A 16,851-nucleotide genomic window follows, 5' to 3' on the forward strand; every position below is an offset into this window, starting at 1 on the left:
TAGTTTCTTGCTGGTTCTCACTCAATGAAGGGAAATATAACTAATCTGTGAGAAATGACAGGTAGTCCATGCAACTCTCCTTCACAGCCCTGATTTCAAAGGCATTCAAAGTTGAGTGCTTTGGAGAGGCACACTAACTCTCAGGGAGGTTGGGAGTAGTGAGGAGGTACCCAGGCTGATTTTAATCCCCATCTAGGTCCCTACAGGCCTGTGCTGTGTTGGAGGGAGTCCATGGGTTTTCTTGTAGCCCCAGGAGGGCAGCACTGTCTGTCCCAGGCAAGGATATGGGGCTGCCAGCTAGGGAGCTGCTCTGTTCACTGCCTGAGTCACAGCTCAGCCATATCAGGACCTGTCCATGGCAGGAGTCTTGGAGACAAAGGCTGTGTGCTAAGGCTGTGGGGTAGGTCAGCTGAGCCTCTGGGACAAGTCCCTTCCCCCAAGGACAACATCACCCCTGACTCCGCACTGAATGCACTTCATTCCACTAGGGGCACCAATTTATTAAGAGGTCATCTGGAAGGCAGGCCCTCTGACAAACTGTAGGAGCTGCCAAGCACTGCATTAGGGACCATGACCAGGTAACTACTTTACCACCCTGCCAGCCAAGCTCTAAGGCAGCCCCTTCCTGCAGAGAATGGGGCAGGAGGCAGCCAGGTTTGTTGCCATGGCTGCCAGCTGTGGCTCACCAGAAGGAATCACATTGGAAATAGGACTAGCCTGCAGAGCAGGGAGCGGCTCTGGGGCGGAGGGGTTCTAGATGATGCCCAACCAGCTGTGAGGGGGTGAGCACCCAGGGCCTTGTGTCTGGGGGTGCTTGTGAATTGGGTAGGAGCTGACTAGGGAAAGCAGCTTTAGGAAAGGAAGGAGATTGGTACCTGGGCTCCCCTGACAAAGCTTGATGAAGCTGGCTATTGCAGTCCCCACCACCAGTCACACACCGGTCACCGCCTTGGAGCCCTGAAGTGTTGAAGCAAGAAAACACTCCTGGCCAGGTGTGGGGTCAGGACTCAGCCCTGCGCTGGCACTGCTGCTGCCTCTTCCTGGGCTGGGCACACACAGCCTCCCTCAGCCTGGTCCTTGGGCTCAGCTGGCTAGCTGGCTGTGGTTCTCCTAGGGATGCAGCCTTCCATCTCCAGTGCCTCAGGCCAGCCTTCGTACTTATTGGTGTGCCTACTGTTCTTCACGTGCTGTGGGGTCAGGGAGCAGGAAGTCACAGCCTCACCCTCAGGCACAGGAGACAGACAGAACTGTCAGTCCCCTTGTGGTGGTGTCAACCAACTGTGCATTCTCAGAGCACTTGCCCCCTCTGTCCTAGCACCTTGATTTTCTCATCTAAAAATAGCAATAGCTGTACTGGCCTGCCCTCCTCACAGGTGGAGTGAAGGGGGTCAACTTCTTTGCACTTCTGTGGGCCTGACACATCCCGGGAAGGTGAGGAGGGAGTCTGTCTCTGCCTTCACCCAGCCCACATGGAACTGCTGGATGCTACAAGAGCAACAGCAGAGTGGGTATCTCTTCTGGGAGCTAAGCTGGTCTTTTGGCAACCAGAACCTTCCAGACACCACTGGAATAGCCTGTTGTTCTTGTCCTGCTGTGAGGAGCAGGACTTTGGGGACAACTTGGCTTTCATAGAGCTTGGAGCCTCCCTAAGATGAGGATCGCACCTGGGGCCTGGGGCTTACCAGCCCCTCGCATGGGGCCTGACACATGTGGCCCCAGAGGGGCAGCTGGCCAGATGGCAGCCAGGGTGGGTGGGAGAAGGGCATGCAGTGTGAATTAGGGTATTAGGTTTTGGGAGGGTGGGACAGGCCAAGCACCTTGAAGATGTTTGGGAGGAAATTTCTTAGTTGTGAGTCTTGCCAATATGAAAGCTTTGCCATTTAAAGACCTTTTAGGGTGTAATCCATACAGGTCAGGGAATATCAAAGTCACTGCCCCTCCCTGGGAAGACTGGGAGGGAGCTAGGGCTGCCTTGGGTGGGGGTGCTGGGGCAGAATTGAGGGAAGGCTGCAGCATGAACAGAGGGGACCTCATGGGATGCAGGTAGAAGGGCCAGGCCGGTTGCCCTGGGCTGGGAAGTGGAGGTGCCAGGCTTTCCACCCATACCTGTTCAAAGGGGCTCTTGTTCTGCACACCCTTGGCCCCCACAAACACCCAGCTGTCCCGAAAGGCCAGGTCCTTGACATTCTTGCTGCCCAGATCGCTGAAAAGCTTCCTGGTCTCTTCATTCATCCTGTCACACAGAAGGAAGAGATGTGAGCTATCACCATAGGAGGGTGAGGCTGAGGCTGGCCTGGACAACCACTTACTTGGTGGCTGGATCGTCATAGGATGCCACGAACACCAGAGTGCCTTCATGCAGTGGCCGAATAAACTTCAGTAGCTCGTTGACATCTGGGAGCACAGGTTCCATCAAACATGAAGCAGCAGGTACCACTGAGCATCCCTTCCCCACCAACCTCTGTTCTCCAATCAAGGACACTTAAAGCAGGGATCAGGCAAGGGACACACTTCACTAAGGGTCACGAAGTGAGTGCAGGGTCAAACTGCCCAGGACACTCCCCATGGCCACATACCTGTCCTTCCCCCTGCCTTTTCTGAACCCAAAGAAGTACTTGAGAAGCCCCCAGTGAATGGAGAGAAAAAGAGCCGTGTTTCAGGGGTAGGGCACCAGTCATTCTGCTGCACAGTCAAAAAGTGGGAGGCCATGGCAGCCACTCACCTCCTGCCCACATGTCAAAGGCCCGGGCCTCGATGAGCTCACCGCTGACCCCTGGGTCAAGAAGAAGGACAGGAATCTTGCTGGGCAAGCTACCAGGGCAGTTGCACCCTACCACCTCAGTCCTCCCAGACCAGGCTCACAACATGGCATGGGCACTGGGTGCAGCCCTTCTGGAGCTTCTCAAATATACCCCCATATTTATGCCAACTATGCCCCTTGTTTGGACAGCTGTGGCCCACTCAAGGCTGTAGAGCTTCTGCCTGGCATTTGAATGCCCCTAAGGGGTCCCCAAAAGCACCCTTCAACTTCTTGGAAACTTCTGATTCTTTATTACTACAGTGCTTTTGTTCACTGAGTCACTTCTGTGGAAACTTCAGCTAGCACAGACCCCTTCAGCCCCTGGGAATTCTGGAGGGGAAAGGAGGGGAGGGGAGGTCCAAGACAAACACCCAGGTGCCTCCTCCTTGTGGGGAGAGGGTGGGAAAGTTCACAGAAGGGTTCCACTTTCCTGAACCAAACTCTGACCCCACATCACAGGGAACTCACCATTCACCAGGGCAATGTTCAATCCACGGCCCACATTGTCCTTGACACTGCTCATGAGCCTAGCAAGGAGATAGCTCTCAAGTGGCATGTCTGCTCTGCTCACCTGCCCTTCTAGACCCAGCTTCCAATCACCCATTCCCTCCCCCACCCCACCTGTACACCCTAAAGAGCTCACATCTTGTCCTCGAGGCAGATCTTGGGTCCGATGACATTGGCAGCCCCGCTGACCATGCGGAAGGCCAGGTGCTCTTCAGGACATGGCTGGGGCAGGCCGCACTTGTACTTCCTGGCCCGCGGCCCTGGGTGGGGACAGCAGGGATGACCCATGGGCCTGGCCCTGGGGTCACTCCAAGTCTGAGAGGGGGAGGTCAGGACCAGCCCATAGGGAGAAATGAGTCATGACTGAGCAGGGGACCAGTGTGGGGAGGGGACATTGCTCAGGCCTGGGATGCTTCCACAGACACTGTATCTGCTGGGGCTGACTTCAGGGCAAGGTGACAGGACTCCAGGGAGGCTTTCCTGCCATTGGTCAGAGAAGAGAAAGAAGGAGCAGCTGGGAGGGCAACTTCACGGATGAGAGCTCGGCCAGAACAGACTGCAGGAAAGCAGTAACAATGAGAGTGCCTGATTCCCACAGGGCACAGGTGGAAGGACAGGAGGAAGAAAGCCTCTGTCACAAGTTGTATTGTGCCCTCCCAAAAGAGCTGTGGAAGTTCTAACTCCCAGTATTTCACAATGTCACCCTATTTGGAAATAGGGTCATTGAAGATATAATTCATGAAGATGAGATCATTCTAGAATAGGGTGGCCCTAAATTCAATGACAAGTGTCCTTATAAGAGACAGAAGAGAAGACACGGACATGGAGGAGGAGGCCACGTGAAGATGGAGGCAGACACTGGAATGATGTGACCATGAGTCAAGGAACAATTGGAGCCGCCAGAAGCTGGAAGAGGCAGGAATGACCCTCCCCTAGAGTCTTTGGAGGGTATGACTGTCCCAGGAAATTGATACAGATTTTGATCTTAGAATTAGAGAGCCACTGTAACAAATCCCTGAAAATGTGGACATGGCTTTGGAACTGAGTAATGTGTAGAAGCTGTAGAATCTTGAGGTGCATGTTAGAAATGGCCTAGCTTGCCTGAAGAGACTATTAGTAGAAATATAGACATTAAAGGTGATTGTGGTGAGGGCTCAGAAAGAGAGAAGAGCAACAGAGAAGCCTTCTATCATCTTGGGGAATACTTATGTAATGATCAGAATGTTGCCAGAAATGTGAATGCTAAAGGCTGTTCTGGTGCAATCTTACATGGAAATGGGGAACATGTTATTGGGCACTGGAGGCAAGGCCGTCGTTGTCATAAAGTGACAAAGAACTTGGCCATGTTGTATTCTAGAGTTTGGGGAGAAGGTAGAACTTGTAAATGCTGAACTTGGGTATTTTGTTGAGATTTCCAAGCAAAGTGTTGAGGGCAGGGCCTGGTTTCCCTGGACCATCTCACAGTGAAATGTGAGAGAGTAAAGTGAGAAAGGAATTGTTAAGCATAAAGGAACCAGAATGTGAAGGTTGAGGAATTCTCAGCCTACTCATATTGCAAAAAATGAGGAAGCATGCTCTGGAGAGAACACCAAGGGTGTGGCCAGACAACTGTTCTACGAAGAGCTAACGTGTGTGACTTGTGGATCCACTCAACCATGTCAGCAGAAGCCAGGAATAGAGATGGGGTTACTCAAAAAATATCTGGAGGACCCTACTGCCCTATAGCTTAAACCCTCATGAATTGTACAGGAGGCCAACAAGGTTTCTGAGAATTTTATAACAGCAGAAATACTGCTGGCCTGGACTGAAAGGGACGGAGAAAGGACAGAAAGAAGGATAACTCTATGGCCAGATGGTGGCTGCTGAGGCCAGAGATAACCCAGGCCCATAGGGTAAGACCATCCCCTCCATTCCAGACCCCCTTACCAGGGGGTCCATAGGACAGAGCATTGAGCCAAGAGTATTCTTCTGAGGCCTTGAAACCTAATGGCAATTGCCCTGCTGGGTTTTGAACTTGCTCGAGACTCGTGGCCCCTTTATTCCTTCCAATATTTCTCTTTTGGACTGGGAATGTCTGTCTTATGCCTGTTCTACCAGGGTATTCTGAAAGTGGGTAATTTGTTTTCTAGGTTCACACATGTAAGCAGCTGCAGCAGGCTGCGTGGGATAGTTTGGAGAGAGATAAATGGAGGATGGAAACCCTGGAGAACTGGGAGCAGGCAGAGGTATCACATAAATAGTATGAGGGGCAGGCCCAGAGGAGGAGTAGGGAGGTGACAGGGCCTTACCTGCAGTCACCGAGTTCTCTGAGCCTGTGGGTACAGAGAGTTGTTTCTGTTAGTGTGGAGGCATCCTGGGGCCTGCAGCAGGTCAGCCTGGCCCTACACCATGCAGTCAAGGTGGTGGGGCAGCAGGTTTAGAGGCCTAGGGCTAAGCCACACTGATCTTGGCATGTTGCTGCTCAAGTCTAAAAGAAGTCCCTATGCAAAGCTCCCTGATCCAGGAAAAGGGTAAATCGAACTTGTAAAAAGTACTCAGGTGACCCATCACCAGAGACAAGGTGCAGAGTCCCCTTCCCATCTCAAAGCTTAGTGGAAAGCCTGCAGGGAGCAACCAGGGTGTCAACCCCAATGTTCAACAGAAGTCCCCCTGCCTCTCACTTAGGTCCCACCCAATCCAAATGGGCTCAGAATTCTAATCAGCAGGGATTGGTTTCCCAGCCAAAGCAATTTCCCAGCTGCGCTGGATGCCAAGAGACAGACTGAGGGCAGCTAGAGGTGGCCTTCAAGGAAGAGAAAGAAAACCCAGGTTACCCCCACCCCCATCCTGAGCCTCAGCCCACAAGCCCAGATGGCTGCCCTGGGGACCTCCACAGCGGGGCAAGGAAGAGTCCCACACTCACTGGTGAAGAGCTGCTGGATGCGAGGAAAGCCACTGCCAGGCCCACCCAGGAGGATGCTGACTACGATCCAGGTGAGGCTCACAGTCACAACCAGAACCACGATGCGGAGGGGGCCTGGAGGCAGGACAGACAAGGCAAGGCCACCTAGTGAGCTCCCAAAAGACCCTAGGGCCTCTTATGATCAGATCTCCCCATCCACTTGGGAAGAGGTGACCAGAGGAAATGAAGGTGGAGACCTGTTGCTATCCACCAGGCGGGAGACGGCGGGAGACGGGGACTTGAACTCCTGGGAGGTGGAAGGAGGAAACTGAGTTCCAGCTCCAAGGCTCTCGGCTTGGTTCTCCCTGGCACATGCAGAGGGGCCTTCCAGAACTCACTGCTGAAGAGGGCTCCAGCATTCCCCCAGGAGCTCCCTAACTTCCTGCCTCTGAGGCAGGACTGTGTTCCACCCATTATGTCCTCTTTTTCTCCTGTTATGACAAAGGAGAAGATCCCTACTACTTTTGAAGACCAGCCCCTTCACCTGCTATGCCTTGGACCACAAGCACTCCTTCCTCCCTGCTCAGGTTTCTTGTAACATCAACCATTCTATCTTACTCTGTCTCTTCTATTTTCAACATCCTTCCTCAAAAGAAAGCACAAAAGCCCTGACTGGTGTGGGTCAGTGAGTTGGGTGTTGTCCTGAGAATGGAAAGGTCACCGGTCAATTCCCTGTCAGGGTGCATGCCTGGGTTGTGGGCCAGGTCCCTGGTTGGAGGCAACTGATCAATGTTATTGATATTTCTCTCCCTCTCTTTCTCCCTCCTTTTCCCTCTCTCTACAAATAAATATGTAAAATACTTTTTTAGAGGAAAAGGTCTCCTTCAGAATCATATCTCATTGAGCCACTGGTCTCTCTCTCCATCCTTCCTCTTCCCCATCAGCTCCTTCAAAGCATCTACACTGGCTCTTTCCATAGTCTCACCTTCCACTCTCTCACAACCTACTCCAATTTGGCCTTGCCTCCATAATCCCACCAAAATAGTTTGTTGCTGCACTGGATCAGTTGGTTGGAGCATTGTTACATACACCACAAGGTTGTGGGTTCGATTCTGAGTCAGGGCATGTACCTAGGTTGTGAGTTTGTTCCCTGGATGGGACATGTACGGAAGGCAACTGATAGATGTTTCTCTCTCACATTGATGTGTTTCTCTTTCTCTCCCTTCCCCTCTTTCTAAAAATCAATGAACATATCCTTGGGTGAGGATTTTTTAAAAAACAGCTTATTGCTAAGGCTACCTATAACCTTCCTGGTGTCAGCCCCCCAGGTCACCTGTCAGCTCTGATCTTCCTTGACCCCTCTCAGTTGACTGCCCAGAACAACACACTGAATCTATCTGGACACTCCTCATCCTCCTTGCTTAGATAGTCCTCCTCTACCCTCCCCTGAAAAGCGAGACTGTCCCTGGCTTCTGTCCCAGGCTGCCTTCTCTGCCTATACTCTACTCTCCTTCCCCTACCCTCCTTATAGGTGCTCTCATCTACTACTGGCCTTGAATTAACCCCTCAGGGAGCAGTGGCTCTCTATTTTCCTGCCCTAGCATTGAGGCTACACCCTCCCAGCCAGTTCCTCACTGGCCAGCTCCATTGGAATACATTCATAACGCTGCAACCTTAGCAGGTCTGAACTCCAATTCTTGAGTTCTGTTCACCCCAAGCTGTCCCTCGCCAATGCATCTTTATCTTTGCTGCCCAACTGAAAAACCCACAGCCACTTTGGTCAGTTTCTCCATTAAGACCACTGCCTCTTCACCCAGCCCCCATAGACCCTGGAGCCTCTCTTCCACAATTCATTTTTCAAACAGCAGCCAGTTACCACAGTTGGTAGAAATTCACTATCCTAATCCTCATCTCACAACTTAAGGAGCTGAAATCCTCAGAAGTGAAATAATTTGTTCAAGGTCATAAAATGAGTGCTTATGCATAGTCCGCTGTTTCCAAAAGCAAACCTAGTGGTCCACCTGGGCCCCTCCAGACACAGACCTGTGGTCACCTGGGCCTCCAGCTGGGTCCCCTTTCCAACTTCCTCCCGTTCACTGTGGAAGCCACCCACCTGCCAACCTCATGTCCACTTCTCCCGCTGGGTTGGGGCCGCCGGCAGGTGAACTGTTTGGGGACTGTGCGCTCTGGAGGCAACAAAACAGAAGAGCAGGTTTGGGTGGGGGTCAGGAATAAGCCAGAGCTGCGGGACGGGCGCGATCGGTGCACCGACTTGTTTGTCCAACCACCTGACCAGGCTCCTTGGGAACGCGGAGAGAAGCCCTGCAGGCACAGGAAGGGTCCTTGGAAATCCTCTGGCTCAAGGTTGATCGTGCCCACAGGAGCCTCTGAGGCTGGGTTCTCTTGGACGCGGGCCCCTCCAGAGGGAGGCCCCTAGCTCAGGCTGCCCCTCCGGCCCAGGGGCCGCCAACGCGATCGGGGTCAGCCGGAGACTTGCCTAAGCCGTGGGGAGATGCGAATTCAGTCAGGGGCAGCCCTGTCAAGCCGGTCGCCCCGCTCTGCTCAGCAAAAGGACAGAACTGTGGCAGCGCGGCCCCACAGTCCCGGCAATGGCGGCCCGGGGCGGGGCCACAGCCCGCAGGCATCACCCCGCCTTTGGCTGGGGCTTTGCTTCTCTGTTGCCAGGTTTGGAGGCAGCGAAGGCCTGGCCCCTGCCCCATGCGCAGGCCCGCCCACAGCCCCGCCTCCACTATTTGTTCCAGCCAGAGGGAGAAAGGGGCCCGCGCTGGCCCCCGCATCGCCCCGCCTCTAGCTTTATGTGTGCTCCTTCCCAGAAGTCTCCCATCAGACTACTCTTTGGTGGGAGATACCAGCTTTCTAGGCTTCTAGTGCTGGGTCTACGCTGGTGCCCTGCGGTCGGATTTCTGAGGCCTAGGAAGAGGCAGATGGATCTGGGGGCGTAATTAGAAATTGTTTTAAAGTTAATATACTATGTGCCTTTTAGAAACACGGAGGTACAGGTGAAAACACCAGAATGCAACGAGCCAGAGACAAGGAGGCTCAGGCTTCCGATGCCTTTCCTCTCAAGTCTGATTTCTAAATGGAAGCGTATTCACACTGTCTTCCACATCACTCTGATGATGGGAGGGGAACACTCCTCACTGCTCCTCTAGCCTCTTTCAGGAAGGTGTCCCTGACACCACCTGATGCACTCTGATCACCTACTGCTCTGGGAGAGCTAGGGCCACCCCTGTCAGTGGGACATCCTTCTGGAGGGCAGCAGCTGGGTGGCATGAGAACTACAGAAACATCTGTGTCCCTTGACCCAATGACCGCATTTACGGGAACCTTCCAAAATACAAAGAAAGTTTTTATTTTTTTAAAGGATTTTCTTTATTTATTTTTAGAGAGAGGGGAAGGGAGGGAGAAAGAGAGGGAGAGAAACATTGATGTGTTGCCTCTCACGCGCTCCCCAACTGGGGACCTGGCCAACAACCCAGGCATGTACCCTTACCAGGAATTGAACCTGCTACCCTTCGGTCCGCAGGCAGGCGCTCAATCCACTGAGCACACCAGCCAGGGCCAAAAAAAAAGGCTTTTAGAACTGGGCATTGATATCTGTGGTTAAAATCCAGTATCTTTTACACTGTCATACACAACACCCTCTCATTCTCCTCAACAAGATCAAGGCAACCAGTTGCAGGATCCTGCTGCTGCAGTCAGGGACTAGTATTTGGATTTTGCCACAGAATTTGGGATTAGAGATAATGATGACTATTTGCCAGCTTTTCACGTATTTGTGGGTGCTGAACCTTGGGAACCATGCTCTCCTCAGAGGTCTTTCCTGTAGTGCTTGTAGTTGGGATGTCCACTAGAGGGAGCTCCCGGTTATTCACACTCGTGGACTGCCAGCCAGGCTTAGGGCATCTGCCAGTTTGGTAGTTCTTAGAGGACAGTGTTTTTACATGAGGAGTCCTGTTGAGGGTCCAGAGCCATGTCCACAATCCCTAGGTATATTACATGAGTGATGGGCCAGAGGCCTGGGATTCAGTTCCAGGTATGCTGTACCTCATGGGGCAACTTTGTGCAAATCCCTTATTTTCTCTGGACAGATTTTCTTTTTTCTTTTCATTATATTTTATTGAGTACGCTATTAAATTGTCCTGATTTCCCCCTTTGCCCCCCTCTACCCAGCATCCCCCCAGTCCCTCAGGCAATCCCCTCATCATTGTTCATGTCCACGGGTCATGAGTATAAGTTCTTCGGCTACTCCATTTCCTAAACTGTACTTTACATCTCCATGGCTATTCTGTAACTACTTATTTGTATTTTTTAATTCCCTCACCTCTTCACCCATTCCCCCACACTCCCCTCCCATCTGGCAACCGTCAAAACACTCTCCATATCCATGATTCTGTCTATTCTTGTTTGCTTAGTTTGCTTTTCAGATTCAGTTGTTGATAGATATGTATTTATTGCCATTTTATTAATAGTTTTGATCTTCTTTTTCTTAAATAAGTCCCTTCAACATTTCATATAATAATTTGGTGATGATGCACTCCTTAAGTTTTTTCTTGTCTGGGAAACTCTTTATCTGCCCTTTGGTTCTAAATGACAGTTTTGCTGGGGAGAGCAGTCTTGGCCTTAGGTTCCTGCTTTTCATGATTTTGAATATTTCTTGCCAACCCCTTCTAACCTGCAGTTTCTTTTGAGAAATTCCTTAACAGTCTTATGGGAACTCCCCAGCAGGTAACTAACTGCTTTTCTCTTGCAGCCTGTGAGATTCTCTCTTTATCTTTAACTTTTGGCATTTTAATTATGATGTGTCTTGGAGTGGGCTTCTTTGCATCCCTCTTGTTTGGGACTCTCTGTGCTTCCAGAACTTGCATGTCTATTTCCTTCACCAAATTAGGAAAGTTTTCTGTCATTAGTTTTTCAAATAGATTTCCAATTTCTTGCTCTTCCTCTTTCCCTTCTGGTACCCCTATGATGCAAATGTTGAATCTCTTGACATTGTCCCAGAGACTGCTTATACTATCCTCATTTTTTTGGATTCTTTTTTTCTTCTTTTTGTTCTGATTGGTTGTGTTTTGCTTCATTATGTTCCACATTATTGATTTGATTCTCATCTTCATCCACTCTACTGTTGTTTCCCTGTAAATTGTTCTTTATCCCAGTTAGTGTATCCTTCATTTCTGACTGGATCCTTTTTAAAAAAGATTTTACTCATTTAGAGAGAGGAGAAGGTAGGGAGAAAGAGAGGAAGAAAAACATCAATGTGTGTTTGCCCCTCGCATGCCTCTGACTGGGCATCTAACTGATGACCCTTTGGTTTGCAGGCTGACACTCAGTCCACTGAGCCTCACCAGCCAGGGCCTGACTGGATCTTTTTTATGCTGTTGAGGTCCTCACTAAATTCCTTGAATATCCATATAACCAGTGTTTTGAACTCTGCATCTGATAGGTTGCTTATTCCCATTTCGTTGAGCTCTTTTTCTGGAGATTTGATCTGTTCTTTCAGTTGGGCCATGTTTCTTTGACTCCTTATTTTGGCAGCCTCCCTGTGTTTGATTCTATGTATTAGGTAGAGCTGCTTTGACTCTGTGTCTTGGTAGTGTGGCCTAATGTAGTAGGTGTCCTGTAGGGTCCAGCGGCACAGCCTCCCCTATGACCCAAGATGGGTACTTGAGACACGCCCTTCGTGTGGGCTGAGTACATTCTCACTTTATAGTTGAGCCTTGGTTGCTGTTGGCAGATCAATGGGAAGGATTTACTCAGGCCAGTCAGTTGCGAGGACTGGCTGTGACCACTGACTACCAACCTCTGCCCTCTGTGGAGGATTAGCAGTGCAGGGGCAGGGTGGTGGTGCTTCAGTGTGGTCTGTAGCTGTCCACTGGGTGCGCTGGCCCTGAGGTTTCCTTGGTGGTGCAGGCCAAGGTCAGCCCCTGCCTGTGTTTTTCCTGGGGCCACCCTGCCTGAGTTATAAAGGTGTCTGAGATGGTTGCTACTTTTTCTGGGCTTGGAGATTCCCAGGTGAAGCCAAGCTGTGATTCTAGGCTGGCTGCTGCTAGTGCTAGGCCTGGGGCTCATTGAGGCCAGCAAGAGGCACAGGGGCTTGTCTGAGAAGATTTAGGAAGCTGTGAAGCATGAGCCAAGACAAGCCATTCATATAGAAAAGCAGCTTGGGTGGGCCTGTAAGTTGGGTGGGGCGGAGTCTCTGCAGGTCTCCAAGGCAGGTCAAACAGTGTTAGCCACATTGATGGAGTCTCAGATATGGCACCAGCTTGCCAGCTCTGTGGGAGGAGGGTTTAAAAAAGGGACAATGGTCTCTGCTTCCCTTTCTGTCTTGGAGAAAGTTGTCCCCAGCTCTTGCCTTGATGCCAGACATTTCTGTTCCTCTCTGTATGCCACTGGTGCCTTTCACACTGCTACCCCTGAGCTAGAGCTCAGAGGGAGTGAATCTGAGTAAATCTGTGTGTGGGTTCTTTAAGAGGAAGTGCTTGGGGCTCCAGAAGTTTCTTCCACTGACTCAATCCCTGCTGGTTTTTGTAGTTAGAAGTTGTGGGGACTTATTTCCTGGCACTGGAACCCTGGGCTGGGGGGCCTGGTGTGGATCTGGGACTCCTCACCCCTGAGATGTCCCTCCTGAGTTTTTATCCACCACACGTGGGTGAGGGACCAGCCTGTTTTACATCTCCACCCCTCCTACCCATCTGAATGAATGTGGTTTCTTTAATTTCGTGGTTGTCAGACTTCCATTCAACTCGATTTCTGACTGTTCTGATAATGGTTGCTCTATATTTTAGTTGTAATTTTGATGTGGTTGTGCAAAGAGGTGAATGATGTCTGCTTACACTGCCATAATTACTGGAAGTCCTTTTCTGGCACTGATTTTCAATGGGAACGTAGAGAGGGTTAAACCATCATGTCATAGGTCCTCATGTCCCTGCCCCAGTACAGGCAACCAGCATGAGGTGGCAGAGAATGTCTTCTCTGGGCCCTCTTGCTTGTGTCCCAGTGTAGCTCCCATAATTAAGATGCCAGTTGACTGTTTTTCCTTGGGTCCTCATGTCCTTGCCTCAGTGCAGATACCCAGACCTGACATGACAGTTGATACCATCAACCGATCCTTCTTTCCGTTCTCTCCACGTGGACAACTGTTGGGTTGTCAGTTGATGATAATCAGATGGGTCTTTGTTCTTCTGTCCCAGCAAAAGTACCTCCTCCTCTACCCAGAGTAGGCACCCACAGATGAGGAGAGTTAGTGGCTCTCATCTGGGCCCTCATCTCTATTCTGTGTAGGTACCCAGACCTGAAGGGACAGTTGAATCACCTCAATGGTTTTCATTCCCCTTTCCTGTGTAGGCACCAAAATTTGTGATTTCAGTTGACTGTCTCCATGTGGGCCCTCATGTGCAGGCGTCCAGTGTGAAGTGATAATTGATAGTCCCCAATGAGGCCCTTATATCTCTAACTAGTCCCCCATTCTCCTTTCTGGTGTAAATGTCAATATCTGGGCTTTCAGTTGATGCTGTCACCTGTGCCCTAATGTCTCTGACTTGTGTAGCTACACAGGGCTGAGGTGATATTTAAGTGCCCTTGTGTGTGCCCCAGTGTAGCTCCATCACTGAAGTGTTATTTGTGTGTTGTGTCTTGGGTCCTTGTGCTCTGCCTCAGGTTAGGGACCCATATCTGAGGTAACATTTGAATACCCTCATTTGTCCCCCATGCCTCTACCCAAGGTTAGGCGTCAAGAGCTGATGTGGGGTCCTGCCAGGTAGCCCAGTTGGATAGAGCATTCTCTCAATATGTCAAGGTTGCGGGTTTGATCCCTGGTCAGGGCACACACAAGAAACAATCAATGAATGCATCAATAAGTGGAACAACAAATAGATCTTTCTCTCTCTCTCTCTCGAATCAATTTTTAAAAAGCACTGATGTGAAAGATGACTCTTCACTCTTGGGCCCTTAAACCTCACCCTGGTCTAGGCATCCAGAAGTTAAATGTCAGCTGAATGTCAAAACGTGGACCCAATTCCTCTACCCCAGTATAGGCACCAGAGCTGAGGGAACTGTTCTCACATAGCCCTCCTGCTTTGTCCCACTGTAGAAATTTGGTGCCAGTTGAAAGCCCTTATACCTCAGCACCAATGTTGCCACCCAGAGCTGAGGTGACAGGTGTCTTTCCTCATCTGAGACCTGTTGCATCTGCCCCAGTGTAAGCACACAGGTACGAATGACACATGTCTCTCCTCACCAGGTCTGTCATCTGTTTCCCATTGTAGGGCTCCAGAGCTGAGGTGACATTTGACTCAGTTAAATGAGGCCCTAAGCTCTGTCAGAATGTATTCACCCAGAGATGAGTAGAACAGTGACTGACTGTCTTCACTGGTCCCTCATTCTTGTGCCTCATTGTAGGTATCCAGACTGGAGGTAACAGCTGAATTTCTATACCTGGGACCTCATGGCTCTTCCCCATTACAGGCTCCTAGAGATGAAATGACAGTTGACAGTCCTCACCTGGACCCTCATACCTCTGTCACAGTGGAGACACTCAGAGCAGCATCAGATTGAGAGGTTCCTATAGTTCTTCCTTCCTGTTCACAAATGGTCATCAAATGCTGGGGGCCTGGGAGGAGTTGGGTCCCTCCACTTCAGGCTCCTGCTGCTGTCCCTACCTGGATCCCCCTCCACTTTTGGGAGCGTTCCCATTGGTGATGCCATGCCAGCAGGATCCACAGGGAACCTGGAGATCTGGGAGGACTATACCCAGCACACGACTCTGCTAGGTAGGTCCCCTCAAATCTGTAAACTTTGGGCAGGGGGAGGAGCTCTGTGAAAGGGCTCTGAGCATGAAGAGCACGGGGTCAGGAAGGGTCCCTGCGCCTTTATTTGCCCCCCCCCAAGGGTTTGATGTCCTCCTCAGGCCCCTCTTTTGAGGACTTGAGGTTTCAGCGCTGCAGGCCAGGGCAGGTTGGAGTTTAGATGTCTACCCTGGAAGCAGGGAGGAGGACGACGCCCTCTGGTGGTAAGCAGTGGGGGAAGGTGTGGCTGCATCTTCAAGGACTGGCTCTGCACCATTCGGGTCACCATCTGGGGATCCATTGCTCTTTGTGTCATCCTGGGCCTTTTGCCAAGCCCGCCTGCTCCCATCGCAGCCATGCGGTTGCACCTCAGTCAAGGGTAAAACTCTCTGTAGTCTCCTGGAGCCGAAGGGTTACAGGGAGCCTGAGTCCCTAGGCTGGCCCCATCGACCTTTCTCTAGGCCAGTCTCCCTGCCACAGCCTGTCCACGTGGAGCCTTCTCAGGTGCCTTGCATGGACTTGGGCTAGGAGGGACCATGAGGTCCACATTCAGCCTTGAAAAGTGACCTTACTTAAGGGTCTGTGACTTGTCCCTATCCCACAAATCTCCTCCTTTCCCTATTCAGTGGGGTCCAGGTGAACTTGATCTCCCTCCTCCCACATCCTGGAGATGCCACCTCCCCTGGTTACAGGAGATTGAGATCAGGAATGGTGCCCAAGGATGCAGTTTGTATATGGTGCGTGTGTGTGTGACGTGCCATCCTGGCTTATGGGGTGACAACAGACCAACCCACAATTTGAATTTCATTTATGTATTTCTTCTGCAGAGACCTGGGGCAGGAGCCTTGGCTCATCCATGCTTACTGCCTGATGCTCTGCCTGTCAAACTGCACTGGGCTTCCAACTGTTGCCATCCCAGCCCAGGGGGACCGTGCAGGAGTAAGAACAGCTGGCTTCCCATAGCAGGCCAAGGATAGTTGGAGGAAAAAGCCCCGGGCAATTGCCTCCTCAAGGACAGGTGAGGGATGGAGGGACCACAGGCCAAACTGGAGGGAGGGCTTGTGATGTCCACTCTTGCTAACAGCCTGAGGGCTTCCCAGCCAGCTGCAGGGTCCCAATGCATGTTCTCACCTGTCTGGGAGTGAAGCTTTTGTCCCCTGGTCATTTCCTGGGTTACTGGTTGTTCCCTCCAGAAAATGAACCATCCATCAACTGATCATTTTATCTGTTCATTTTCTTCCTGGAGGGCTGCATCTAAGAGAACCCAGTGTTGGTGCCTGCCATCTTCCCCAGTCCTCAGCCAAGAGGGGCCAGGGAGGAGGGATGGATGCACAAGTGGTGCTGACTTTGTTGGGAGTACACTGTGTTGAACAGTTGCCCCCTTCCCCAAATCCATGTCTTCTTAGAACTTTGGAATGTGGCCTTATTTGAAAATAGGATATTTATAGAGTAATCAAAGTAAGTTAGGTTGAGGTTACACTGGCTTATGATGGGCCCGTGATCAAATATAGTTTCCTTGTAAGAAAACAGGAAGACAGCCCTGGCCAGGTAGCTCAATAGGTTGCAGCATCGTCCCTTACACCAAAAAGTTGTGGGTTCGATTCCTGGTCAGGGCACATACCTAGGCTGCAGGTTCAATCCCCAGTTGGGTCACATAGGGAGGCAACCAATGGATGTTTTTCTCACATCGCTCTCTCTCTCTCTATAAAATCAATAAATATAACTCAGGTGAAGATTTAAAAAAGTGAGAAATATATCTTCCTCACTATAACTCTCTCTCCTACCCCCTCCTGACCCACCCCAAGCACAAATGAAATGCCATGTAAGGGTGCAACAATAACAACGAAAAGAAAACAGAG

At 50.9% G+C, this 16,851-nt stretch overlaps 1 protein-coding gene across 3 annotated transcripts; it reads right to left on the reverse strand.

Annotated features, from left to right (window-relative positions):
- Window positions 1–479: 479 nt before the first annotated feature.
- FAM3A (FAM3 metabolism regulating signaling molecule A) lies at window positions 480–8,754 on the reverse strand. Of its 3 annotated transcripts, none has more exons than XM_090265266.1 (10): window positions 8,482–8,754; window positions 8,302–8,374; window positions 6,210–6,323; window positions 5,596–5,619; window positions 3,444–3,567; window positions 3,269–3,327; window positions 2,723–2,773; window positions 2,310–2,394; window positions 2,107–2,233; window positions 480–1,187 (listed from the first exon to the last, which is right to left on the reverse strand). In XM_090265266.1, exons 2-10 carry the CDS (start codon window positions 8,312–8,314, stop codon window positions 1,092–1,094), a joined length of 693 nt encoding a protein of 230 aa, XP_090121392.1. In that variant the 5' UTR covers window positions 8,315–8,374; window positions 8,482–8,754; the 3' UTR covers window positions 480–1,091. The 3 variants fall into 3 exon arrangements, with proteins under 3 accessions (XP_090121392.1, XP_090121391.1, XP_090121393.1); XM_090265265.1 differs by having other exon boundaries at window positions 8,477–8,754; XM_090265267.1 differs by having other exon boundaries at window positions 8,461–8,547.
- Window positions 8,755–16,851: the final 8,097 nt, after the last annotated feature.

The sequence above is a fragment of the Furipterus horrens genome, unplaced genomic scaffold (genome assembly GCF_987537825.1).
Source record: "Furipterus horrens unplaced genomic scaffold, mFurHor1.1.pri manual_scaffold_17, whole genome shotgun sequence".
Taxonomy (NCBI): Eukaryota; Metazoa; Chordata; class Mammalia; order Chiroptera; family Furipteridae; genus Furipterus; species Furipterus horrens.

What these genes read in the sequence shown, in the direction of transcription:
- FAM3A (XM_090265266.1), bottom strand. An exon ending in AGAGAACTCGGTGACTGCAG is followed by an intron (nt 3,568 to 5,595) that starts GTAAGGCCCTGT and finishes GTCCCCACCCAG; the next exon opens with GGCCGCGGGCCAGGAAGTAC. An exon ending in ATCTGCCTCGAGGACAAGAT is followed by an intron (nt 3,328 to 3,443) that starts GTGAGCTCTTTA and finishes TCTCCTTGCTAG; the next exon opens with GCTCATGAGCAGTGTCAAGG.